The sequence below is a fragment of the Eutrema salsugineum genome, unplaced genomic scaffold, assembly GCF_000478725.1.
Source record: "Eutrema salsugineum unplaced genomic scaffold, Eutsalg1_0 scaffold_1, whole genome shotgun sequence".
In the NCBI taxonomy this organism is placed as follows: domain Eukaryota; kingdom Viridiplantae; phylum Streptophyta; class Magnoliopsida; order Brassicales; family Brassicaceae; genus Eutrema; species Eutrema salsugineum.
In genome coordinates this window covers 16,186,920-16,198,842 of record NW_006256909.1, presented here as the reverse complement: position 1 = coordinate 16,198,842, position 11,923 = coordinate 16,186,920, and the positions used below count along the sequence as shown (strand labels likewise).

At 38.4% G+C, this 11,923-nt stretch overlaps 1 protein-coding gene and 1 non-coding gene across 2 annotated transcripts; both read left to right on the top strand.

Moving 5' to 3' along the window:
* Nucleotides 1-727: 727 nt before the first annotated feature.
* Nucleotides 728-832, top strand: LOC112082522. Its single transcript, XR_002897196.1, has one exon. It is a non-coding gene; the product is annotated as a small nucleolar RNA R71 (small nucleolar RNA).
* Nucleotides 833-5,259: 4,427 nt separating this feature from the next.
* Nucleotides 5,260-5,703, top strand: LOC18030374 (S-protein homolog 30). The gene has a single exon (XM_006414814.2). It carries the CDS (start codon nucleotides 5,260-5,262, stop codon nucleotides 5,701-5,703), a length of 444 nt encoding a protein of 147 aa, XP_006414877.1.
* The last annotated feature ends 6,220 nt before the right edge of the window (nucleotides 5,704-11,923 follow it).

The following is an 11,923-nucleotide window of genomic DNA, read 5'->3' as shown; positions in this document are numbered from 1 at the left end:
GATTCCAACTTCCCATTCAAGTCATTGTAAATACAATCGATCTTTACCCCCATTTCCCTGAATTACTTCTCATTGCCTTGACTAGTCTGCATCATAGTTTTTTCAAGTGATTTCACCTGGTTACTTAGCTGGGAAAGGGTTGCTTCTAATGAGCTGGTCTGTGCTTGTTGAGGATTGAATGCTGGTCTTTGTTGGAAGTTTTCTCCTCCATAGTTTACACTTTGAAACTTGTTTTGAAAACTCCTTTGCTGCTGCGGATAGGGCTGATTTTAGGCTCCCTGATTTCTGTATGAGAGATTGTTGAAGTTGGCACTAGAGTTCCTAAAGTTGTTGTTGAAAGCTGGACTAAATTGATTATGATATGTCTGGGCTCCAATAAAATTGATTTCTTCCTCTTGGTACATGCCATCTTCTTCATATCTTCCATCTTCCTCATTTCCTACAGCAGTATCACAAGCATTGATATTCTTATTTTGAGACTTAAGAAGTTGACTTACCATGCTTTTTAGCTCAGCAATCTCCCTTGATTCATGACTAGTAATAGTCTTCTTTGATCTGTCATACTCAGGATTGTTGTTGCTGTTAGCTACAGCCAGATTTTCGATGAGTGCTCTCCCTTGTGGTATGGTTTTTGAACTGAAATCTCCATTGCTGTCAGTGTCAAGAGAAAGTTGATACTTCTGCTGAAGCCCTCTGTAGAAGGTGCTTAGCAGGTTTGCTCCAGAGAAACTCTGATGAGGGCAGTCTCTCTGATACTCCTTGAATCGCTCCCAGGCTTCATAGAATTATTCTATTGGGCCTTGTTGGAAACTTTGTATCTTGTTTCTCAGCTGGTTTGATCTTGACTTGGTGTAGAAGTGGTTCAGGAAAGCTGACTTGCATTCTTCCCATGCAGTAATAGAACCACATGGCATAGATTTCAACCATCTAAAAGCTTTATCACTTAGAGAGAAAGGAAAAAGCTTACACTTCACATAGTCCACAGTTTCTGGAGTTGTTCTCACCATTCCAGAGATTTCTTCAAAAAGATCAATGTGGTCCATTGGATGCTCAGTAGCGATTCCATGGAATTGGTTCTGCTTCACCAAAGAGACTATCTAAGGTTTTATCTCATGATTTTCTCTTGGAACAGGAATTTGAATAGCTGATCGATTTTGAAAGTGTTGGTGAGGTGCATCGAAATCGGCAATGAGTCTATTCCAAGGCTGTCTTCTCGCAGGATGGGCAAGTTCTATTGGTCGATTGGCTTCTCTAACAACTGGTGGAACAATGTTTTCATCATTCCTTGTTCTTTCAGCATCGGCCTGATCTTGTCTCCTTTGATTTTTGCGGCTTGAGCAGGATTTGGAGGGACTCGGTTTCCCTCTTCATCGAGTTGTGGCTGTCCATCTTCTTCATGAGCAGCATCTAGGTCATCACCATGAATTGAATCACAGTCATCATCTCCAATGTGATCCTCCTGATCAAGGTTTAAAAGATCTTCCCGATGGGCATTAGGATTGGCCATCTTAAGCGTTGTTCGTCTGAGTTTCCTAAGTGCTCTTTCGTGTTTGTCAATCTCGTATAAGGGCAAAACGATTTCGTCAGGATCTCTCCTAGTTTTCATGCACCTGTGAGCAAAGAAAGCAAAGATAAAAAGAGGAGTTAGAAAATCTCCAGCAGAACTCGAAAATCTTCGGGTTTGGGATTGAAATTAGATTAACATTTCAAGTTAACAGCGAGAGATCCCCGGCAACAGTGCCAAAAACATGATGTGAATGCAGTGGGCAACACAAGTTTTATCCTAGACAAGCTGCAAGTGCACAGCAAACGCAGTAGTACTTAGGGATCGAATCCACAGAGATCTGTGTGTTGAGGACTCCTAACTGATGCTAAAAAAAATCGTAAACCTAATCTAATAAAAAGGGGTTTTGGTTTGTCACTAAACCTAATTATGCAGAGAATTAAAAAGAGCTTTAAGTAAAAATCGGTTGGAAAACAGTAAGGAAAAAGCACTAGGTTCAAGGTTCATCTTTAAGGTTCATGTTCTAAAACACAAGGAATTTATGCAAGGATTTGCTTGACTCTGAAACGAGGATAGACACATGTAAGATTAGCCAACTCTCGTCACCCTAATCATCTAATCACTTGTTCATGGCAATTAACTCTCGCTCTCATGCCAGAACCTCCTGAGCCGCGGTGGGAAGAAGGCTGGCCGCGGGTGAAAGCACTTGTGCTTGACTGGGTTTGTGTTGATCGGCCTTCAGTGCATTGATGATATCTTGAGATCTAACCGTTTGATTGCTTTGATTCCACGTGTGTTGGAAAGCTGGTTGTCTCCTCTATAATGTCTTCAAATTTGGGGATGATCAGACGGAGAGAAGGTCTTCGTTGGTTGCCAAACTTCTGACGGCCTGAATTTATCCAAAATGTACTTTTGCTGAAAAATGCACTCCAAAGTCCCAAGTTTATTGAAAAGCCTTTTAAAACTCCAAAACATGGAAAACACTTATAAAACCTTTAAAACTGAGTAAAAACACCTGCATAAGATATTGAAAGTGATCCATAAAAGTGATCAAAATCATGTGTTATCAACCTTCGTCTCTAGCACTTTCTCAAAAATGCTTTCCAAAACCCAGCCGTGAACTTTGCATCTCTATCCGACACAATACTAACAGGAACTCATGCAGCCTTACAATCACATCCAAATATTTTTGTGTCAAAATTTCTGCTCTATCATTTTTCTTATCCAACGTCATTGGTAAGCCCATGAAAAAGTCCATAGTTACCATGTCCCATTTCCATTCTGGTAGTGGTAAGCTCTGAAGTAGTCCACTGGAAACCATGCACTCTGCCTTCACCTGTTTACAGGTTTCGTAATAAGAGATCCATTTCTCTATATCCTTTTTCATTCCTCCCAAATGATAGTATGTCTTCAGGTCTCAATACATCGTGGTATTTCTGGGATGAATAGAGATCTTCGAGTTATGAGCCTGACTTAACACTTCTTTCCTCAACTCTTCCCTGCTCGAAACACAAATTCGATTCTTATACATATAAGCTTCATTATCTGCCATGTGGAAACCAACCACTTGCTTTTCAATAATTTCCTTTAGAGCATCATCCTTCTTCTGCTCCTGACAAATTTTTCATAGATGATCCGCATTTTCCAATGCTTCAAGACCCGTGAAATTTTCGTCCACTTCAGTAACACACAACTGAAGACTTGCCAAAATTGCGGTTAGATTCTCCATCTCTTTTTCCTTAGCAACATCTCCTCTGCGATGACTCAAAGCGTCTGCCACTTGATTAACCTTTCCTGGACGATAGGCAATATCCAAATCATAATCTGCTAACAACTCCATCCATCTTCTCTGCCTCAAATTCAAATCATTCTGACTGAAAAAAATTTTCAAACTCTTATGATTTGTGTATCTTTGCACCTTCTCCCCGTACAAATAAGCACACCAGATCTTCAAAGCAAACACAACTCCTGCTAGCTCCAAATCATGAGTGGGATAATTCAGTTCGTGCTTCCGCAACTATCTCGAGGCATATGCTATGACATTCCCTTCCTGCATAAGCACACCACCTATACCTGTTCTTCAGGCATTAGTGTAGACCTCATATGGTATTCTTGGCCTTGGAAGTACCAACACCAAAGTTTCGGTTAGGCGCTTCTTCAACTCCTCAAAACTCTTATCCCGATCCTCGGTCCACTCAAACTTCTCATCCTTCCTGACAAAACTTGACAACGGCTTTGTCAACTTTGCAAACTCCGGAACAAATCTGCGGTAATATCCGGCTAATACTAGGAAGCTACGGACCGCCGTCACATTTTTAGGAACAAGCCATTCCGTCATGGCAGCAATCTTTTCTGGATCTGCTGCTACTCGTTCCTCCAAGATAACATGACCAAGAAATCCAATCTTCCTCAGCCAAAAGCTACATTTGCTCAACTTGGAAAAAAGTTGATGCTTCCTTAGCTCCTCAAGCACTAACTGCAGATGCCAAGCATGCTCCCTTTCTGACCTCGAGTAGACCTAAATGTCATCAATGAAAACAATAACACACTTATCCAAGTATGCTCGCAAAATATTGTTCATCAACTTCATAAATGCTGCAGGTGCATTTGTCAACCCAAACAGCATCACCACAAACTCGTAATGTCCATAACGAGTTCGGAATGCCGTCTTCTTAACATCCTCCTCAGCTATCCGAATCTGGTGGTAGCCTGATGTTAAATCAATATTCGAGAACCACGAAGCTCCTTGCAGTTGGTCCAACAACTCGTCAATTCGTGGAAACATGTATCTATTCTTGATGGTCACCTTATTCAGCCCTCGGTAATCGATACAGAGGCGAAAACTCCCATCCTTCTTCTTCACAAACAACACTGGCGCTCCCAAAATTTAGGGCCACAATTTTACTAAGTTCACATATATATAGTTAATGAGGAAAATATTGTTAGGTTTTTTTTTTTAAGAGAAGCCCATATACTAGTATTATTTTTGTTAATATTTATTTTTATGCATATTCATAAATAAAGAGATAAATAAAAAAAGAAAAATTAGAATAAGGAAATTTAACTAAAATTTGAAACCAAGCATAATTAAAAAAGTCAAGAAAGTTTATCCCACATCAAATTCTAAAAGATGAGGCATATAATTTTTTTATATCACAAGATAGGTTGAATGGATTGGCTATTATATCTATAGAAAGGAATTAGGTGAACAAACTTGTTTATGTGAGTTTGGTGAATGATTTCTAGGAATGAAATAAGAAAAATTATGTTTTAGAATTTCTATTGTTTTGGTTATGATTATTACTTTTGTATGTTTGAGACGATATTTTTATATTAATTTTTTTTATAAGGGCCACACTTTGGTAGTTCGCCTAAAGCCACCACAGTTCTAAGCACGGCACTAGCAGTAACTAACATAAAAATTATCAAATTATTCAGGTTTAAAATATAAGTAACATACAAATTTTGTCCCCCAAAGTGTATCTTGTTTGGTTTGTGCCTTAATTTGGTTTGATTTGGTTTCAATGGTGAGCTCTAATTTGTAAATATTATATATTTAATTTTAGTTTTCAACCATACTTTAAAAGCTAAACTCTCTCCTCACCATATATTTAATTAGTTTTTTTTCTGTTCAAATTTAGCTAAGGTTAGAAATAGATTAGAATAAAGGAAAGATGTTGTCCACACAAAACATTATAAATACTAAATGTTGATGTTTTTCTTACTCAATAAAAATATACTTTGATATCCGAAACATGAAATTTTTCTTAGTTTTTCTGTTAGTTACTGTGACATATTTTGGACAAAAGGAAGTTCATGGGTTTTTTCCCCCTTTAAAGTGCAAAGATAATCATATAGTATTTCACAATAAACTCCGTCCTGGTAGTATTCTTGAGATCAATTGCCTCGAACCAAGAGTTGCTCGCCCTTATCTGAGACACTTTCACAGATTAGGCTTCAACGAAAATCCATATAAAATTATTTTAGAATGGCAGAGTTTATCCGGAAAGTTTACGGTGAAATGTAATCTTAGTCATGGGCCTAACCAGAAGTTTTATTATAATGATCTTCAAGCATATAGTGATAAAGCTTCAAGATGTGGTCAGCTACGTTCATGGATTGCCAAAGTTGATGGCATTTGGTTTACAGAAAAGTATGCAAAACCAGAAGGATGGGTATTTGGATGGAAGACAAGGTAATGTGATTTTACTTTTTTTCCTAAACTTAATCAATATTTATCTAAGTGTATTTTGTTAAATTAAGCTAGAAAAGCTAAATCATTGTTCTATATCAAAATATTGTAATGAGTTCATTTAATATATACATATATACATTATATTCATACTTCACCACAGCATTAAAAAGTAAGACAACTTATTTTTTTATATACAATCATTTCATCTTTAAAAGACATGTCCATATTTTTTATATACTATAATTTCCTCTATAAGAGACATGTCAAATTAAATATAGTCTATTATAAACTACATTCATCAATTTAGTACTGTTTTAATAGTATCTCTATCGCGAATCTAATATTCAATATTCAGATTCATTAAAAATAAATCATACAACTCCTCACATTTAACCAAAATCAAAAATAAAAATTATTGATACTTTAATATTTTTCCCAAAAAACGTAGAAGTAATTTACATAAAATATTATCAGATCATTCATGATTTAACTCTACTTAACATATTTATTTAGGTTAATTTTTGTTTGGCGGGCTTCTTCATTTGGTTTGATTTGGTTTTTGTGGTGAGTTCAATGTTATGATTATGGGTTGTGAACACCACCCGACTTGTCTACCAGACGAACCAGACTATTCACCTTCGATGCTAACCGGTTTACTACATTTATTAGACTAAATTAACATTTTGCTGAATAATACTCTTTCTTCATTTAATAAAAATAAAGTCCTGCAATTAAATTCATAAATTATTCTTAGAAATAAAACTGAAGCAAATTACAATGAGATCTTTAAAAGAAATATTGAATTCAAATAAAACGAAAGAAAACCCATCCCAAAAAGCACACCACTTCAGACTACTCTTTCCTCGTAGCCATCGAGGTCATTATCCTCTTACTCACCTGAAAAATAGAGATTCGAGAGGGGTGAGTAATATGTGAAAATTACTCAGTGAGGAAATAAATCTACATTCCCAGAACATTATTCATTTATTTCCAATATATCAAGCCTAAAACTACACAAGCAACAAACAGTGGTTTACGAGCACACAAACAATTTCAAGCACACCGGATCATCATTCTCAAGGCATGGCAAACTCTCATCATGTTCAAGACATGGCAAACTCTCATCATGTTCAAGACATGGGAAACTCTTTGGTCACATAGACAATGAGTGGTTCGCCACAACCACTTAGCGATGTGGATCATCCTTTCTTCCAGGCATGAACCCCAACAAAGAATAACCGAACCTAGTGTCTCTGCACTAGTCGATCACCTCTTTTCTAGCTACTTTACAGTCATTATCCAATCATCACGGTGAACAAAAAATTCATGCTGGTGCTTCATCTAATGCTTTTCTTATTCAATTCAACTTCTCATGATGTCACAAAATGCATTAAATTAACTACCTGAATAGGTCTAAACTCAACAGAACAAAAACGAACAAATAAGGTCCTAAGAATCTAGACCTACTCCTCACCTTGGCCAATTTGGAGATCTGGATTAAGGAGACTGAGAATTAAAAGAATCAAGGAAGAGACTCTCTGCTACTGCTGGGCGATTTCTCTCTCTCTTTCTGTGGCTGGGGGCTGATTTACAGAGAATGAGGCTCATTCCTTAGGGTTTTCCCTTTTATATCTGCAGAGATTTGGGAATGCGCCTCCTGCTGGGCTTCTGGATGGGCTGGGATGTTATATGGGGCAAAAACTGATGCTGAGCATTTGCCGGAGACGACACAAACTGGTGCTGAGCATTTGCCGGAGACGGCACAAACTGCTGATGCACAGGCGCAGGAGGCGGCACAGGGGGGCGGCACATTCTGCTACTGGACATCCATGGGCGGGACAGGCTCATTCTGCAAGTTACCAAACCTCTCCTGGTAACGGCGCAGCTCCTCCAACAACGCAGCATGATAGTTCAGCTGTCACCTGAGCAGAATTAGCTCCATTGTGGTTTTCATCCACCGAAACTTGCACATTGTTCCCTTTCTCATTCACACTTCCCGCAGTGGAATTGACTTTTTCCTCATTCACTGGCGGAATTTCAGCACGACCTTGAACATTTCTACCCTTCGGAGGCATCTGAAAACAATAGAACAAGGGAATTCAGGAAGCAATTCAATCCGGACCTAAAAATCAACCATACGAAAAAAGTGTTTTAGGTGGTGGTTTTATAATCTTTAATAAAATCCCCCAAATGATTGCTTTTTTTTAAATAAAATTCAAAAATCTGAAAACATTTTTTCTTAAAAAACTTTTTTTTAGTCCATTATTCCTAGAAAAACTTTTCTCCTAACTCTAACCTAGGCTCTGATACCACTTTGTGAACCCCCGACCCATCTACCAAATGAACTAGACTATTCACCTTCTTTTCTAACCGGTTTACTACATTTATTAGACTAAATAAACATATTCCTGAATAATACTCTTATTCATTTAATATAAATAAAGTCTTGCAATTGAATTCATAAATTATTCTTAGAAATAAAAACGAAGCAAACTACGAAGAAGTCATTAACAGAAATACTGAAATCGAATAAAACAAAAGAAAACCCATCCCGGAAAGCACACTTGACTACTCTTCCTCGTAGCCATTGAGGTCTTAATCCTCATACTCACCTGAAAAATAGAGATTCGAGTGGGGTGAGTAATTTGGGAAAATGACTCAGTAAGAAAATAAATTCACGCTCCCAGAACATTATCCATTTATTTCCAATATATCAAGCCTAAAACTAAACAAGCAACAAACAGTGCTCTACAAGCACACAAGCAATTTCAAGGGCACTGGATCATCATGCTCAAGGCATGGCAAACTCTCATCATGTTCAAGAAATGGCAAACTCTCATCATGTTCAAGACATGGCAAACTCTTTGGTCAAACACATAATGAGTGGTTCGCCACAACCACCTAGCGATGTAGATCATCCTTTCTTCCAGGCATGAACCCCAACAAACAATAACCGAACCTAGTGTCTCTGCACTAGTCGATCACCTCTTTTCTAGATACTTTACAATCATTATTCAACCATCAGGGTGAACAAAAAATTCATGCTGGTGCTTCATCTAATGCTTTTCTTATTCAATTCACCTTATCATGATCTCCCTAAATACATCAAATTAACTACCTGAATAGTTCTAAACTCAACACACCAAAAACAAACAAATAAGGTCCTAAGAATCTAGACCTACTCCTCACCTTGGCCAATTTGCAGATCATGATTACAGAGACTGAGAATTAAATAATCAAGCAGACGACGAGAAGGAAGAGGCTCTCTGCGGCTCCTCCTCGGCTCAGGATCGACGCACGGCGGCTCTAGGAAGCTCGGCGAAGCTTCTGACGGCGGCGGCAAGGGATCTCTGCTGCTGCTGGGCGATTTCTCTCTCTTTCTGTGGCTGGGGGCTGATTTACAGAGAATGAGGCTCATTCCTTAGGGTTTTCACTTTTATATCTGCAGAGATTTGGGAATGGGCCTCCTGCTGGGCTTCTGGATGGGCTGGGATGTTATATGGGGCACAAACTGATTCTGAGCATTTGCCGGAGACGACACAAACTGGTGCTGAGCATTTGCCGGAGACGGCACAAACTGCTGATGCACAGGCGCAGGAGGCGGCACAGGGGGCGGCACATTCTGCTACTGGACATCCATGGGCGGGACAGACTCATTCTGCAAGTTACCAAACCTCTCCTGGTAACGGCGCATCTCCTCCAACAACGCAGCATGATCTTCAGCTGTCACCTGAGCAGGATTAGCTCCATTGTGGTTTTCATCCACCGAAACTTGCACATTGTTCCCTTTCTCATTCACACTTTCTGCAGTGGAATTGACTTTTTCCTCATTCACTGGCGGAATTTCAGCACGGCCTTGAACATTTCTACCCTTCGGAGGCATCTGAAAACAATAGAACAAGGGAATTCAGGAAGCAAGTCAGTCCGGACCTAAAAATCAACCATACGAGAAAAGTGTTTTAGGTGGTGGTTTTATAATTTTTAATAAAATCCCCCAAATGATTGCTTTTTTTAAAATAAAATTCAAAAATCTGAAAACTTTTTTTCTTAAAAAACTTTTTTTTTAGTCCATTATACCTAGAAAAACTTTTCTCCTAACTCTAACCTAGGCTCTGATACCACTTTGTATACCCCCAACCCATCTACCAAATGAACTAGACTATTCACCTTCTTTTCTAACTGGTTTACTACATTTATTAGACTAAATAAACATATTCCTGAATAATACTCTTATTCATTTAATAAAAATAAAGTCTTGCAATTAAATTCATAAATTATTCTTAGAAATAAAAACGAAGCAAACTACGAAGAAGTCATTAAAAGAAATACTGAAATCGAATAAAACAAAAGAAAACCCATCCCGGAAAGCACACTTGACTACTCTTCCTCGTAGCCATTGAGGTCATAATCCTCATACTCACCTGAAAAATAGAGATTCGAGTAGATCATCCTTTCTTCCAGGCATGAACCCCAACAAACAATAACCGAACCTAGTGTCTCTGCACTAGTCGATCACCTCTTTTCTAGATACTTTACAATCATTATTCAACCATCAGGGTGAACAAAAAATTCATGCTGGTGCTTCATCTAATGCTTTTCTTATTCAATTCACCTTATCATGATCTCCCTAAATACATCAAATTAACTACCTGAATAGTTCTAAACTCAACACACCAAAAACAAACAAATAAGGTCCTAAGAATCTAGACCTACTCCTCACCTTGGCCAATTTGCAGATCATGATTACAGAAACTGAGAATTAAATAATCAAGCAGACGACGAGAAGGAAGAGGCTCTCTGCGGCTCCTCCTCGGCTCAGGATCGACGCACGGTGGCTCTAGGAAGCTCGGCGAAGCTTCTGACGGCGGCGGCAAGGGATCTCTGCTGCTGCTGGGCGATTTCTCTCTCTTTCTGTGGCTGGGGGCTGATTTGCAGAGAATGAGGCTCATTCCTTAGGCTTTTCCCTTTTATTATATACAGAGATTTGGGAATGGGCTTCCTGCTGGGCTTCAGGATGAGATGGGATGTTACATGGGTGGAGCTAAAAAGCAGGAAGAAGCCTTGGTAGTCTTGGCCGGTCCGATGATGAGGTCCATGAAGCGGAAGCTTGCATGAGTGTCCAGAAGCTGCTTATTGAAGTCCGGATTCAAGAGGAACAAAAATCCGGACCAAGGAGGATAACTTATTAGCCTGTCTTAAGTACTTCAATTCAAGTTTAGACATCTATTTGAGGTTTGGCAGAAGATGTAAGTCTGTTGTACTCTTTTGCCTACTCTCATTTATGTCCCAATGGATTTTCCGAATAAAGGTTTTAATGAGACAACAAGCTAACATCTTATTCTCGGTCCAAAGTCAAGTTGAATGTCAAGGGTCATTTCGGCCGAGAAGATCAAGAGTTAGTCAAAGGAGCCGAAAGAACATTCAAACTTTCTTAACTTCTAGTCTTTGATCTTTTAATGTTTTTTTATATTTCCAAGTATGGCCTACTTTTCCTATATAAACTCGTGTAACATCTCAAATCTGATTCATTCATCATTTTAATAAAATCGTTTTTCTTTGAAAGAAGTTATCTCATTTGTTCCTTGTGAACTTTTCGATTTATTGGTGGATTTAGCCAACAAATATTTTCGGTAAATCAAGTGTTCTTCACCCCACTCGATGCAGCCTTCATTTTGTTGTTTCGTAGAAACATTTTAAAACGAGTTTGGGGCTCAGAGATTTTCGGGGACTTCTCTCACGCCTTGACTTCCTGTTCCGCAGATTCTATCAACCAGCATTGCCACCGCCTTGTTTCATTTCTGGTTGTGAGCTTGGGGCCTAAGGATTTTCGAGATTTCTCTCACGCCTTAGCATCCAGCTTTGCGATCCATTAGTGTCGAGGATTATCAACCTATTACTAGCCTTAGTGTGTGATTTTTTGGGATGATCGTATCAAGTGGTATCAGAGCCACACTCTTAATTTGGTAATATCTATCTATCTTTTATCTCTTCATATTCCTTCTTTTCTATCTTTTTCTTTTGTATAAAAAAAATCCAGATCCAAAAAAAATAAAAAGAAACAAAGAAAAAACAAAAATATATCTGGTTTGGTAAAAAATTCTTCTCCATCTCGCTTTTCTCTTTCTTCTTCAAACACTTGATTTTTCCATTTGGATTGAGCTTACATTGAGTTATGTATATTTAGTTCTATAAGAACCAAGGAGAGCTTCATGTGTAAGGACTTT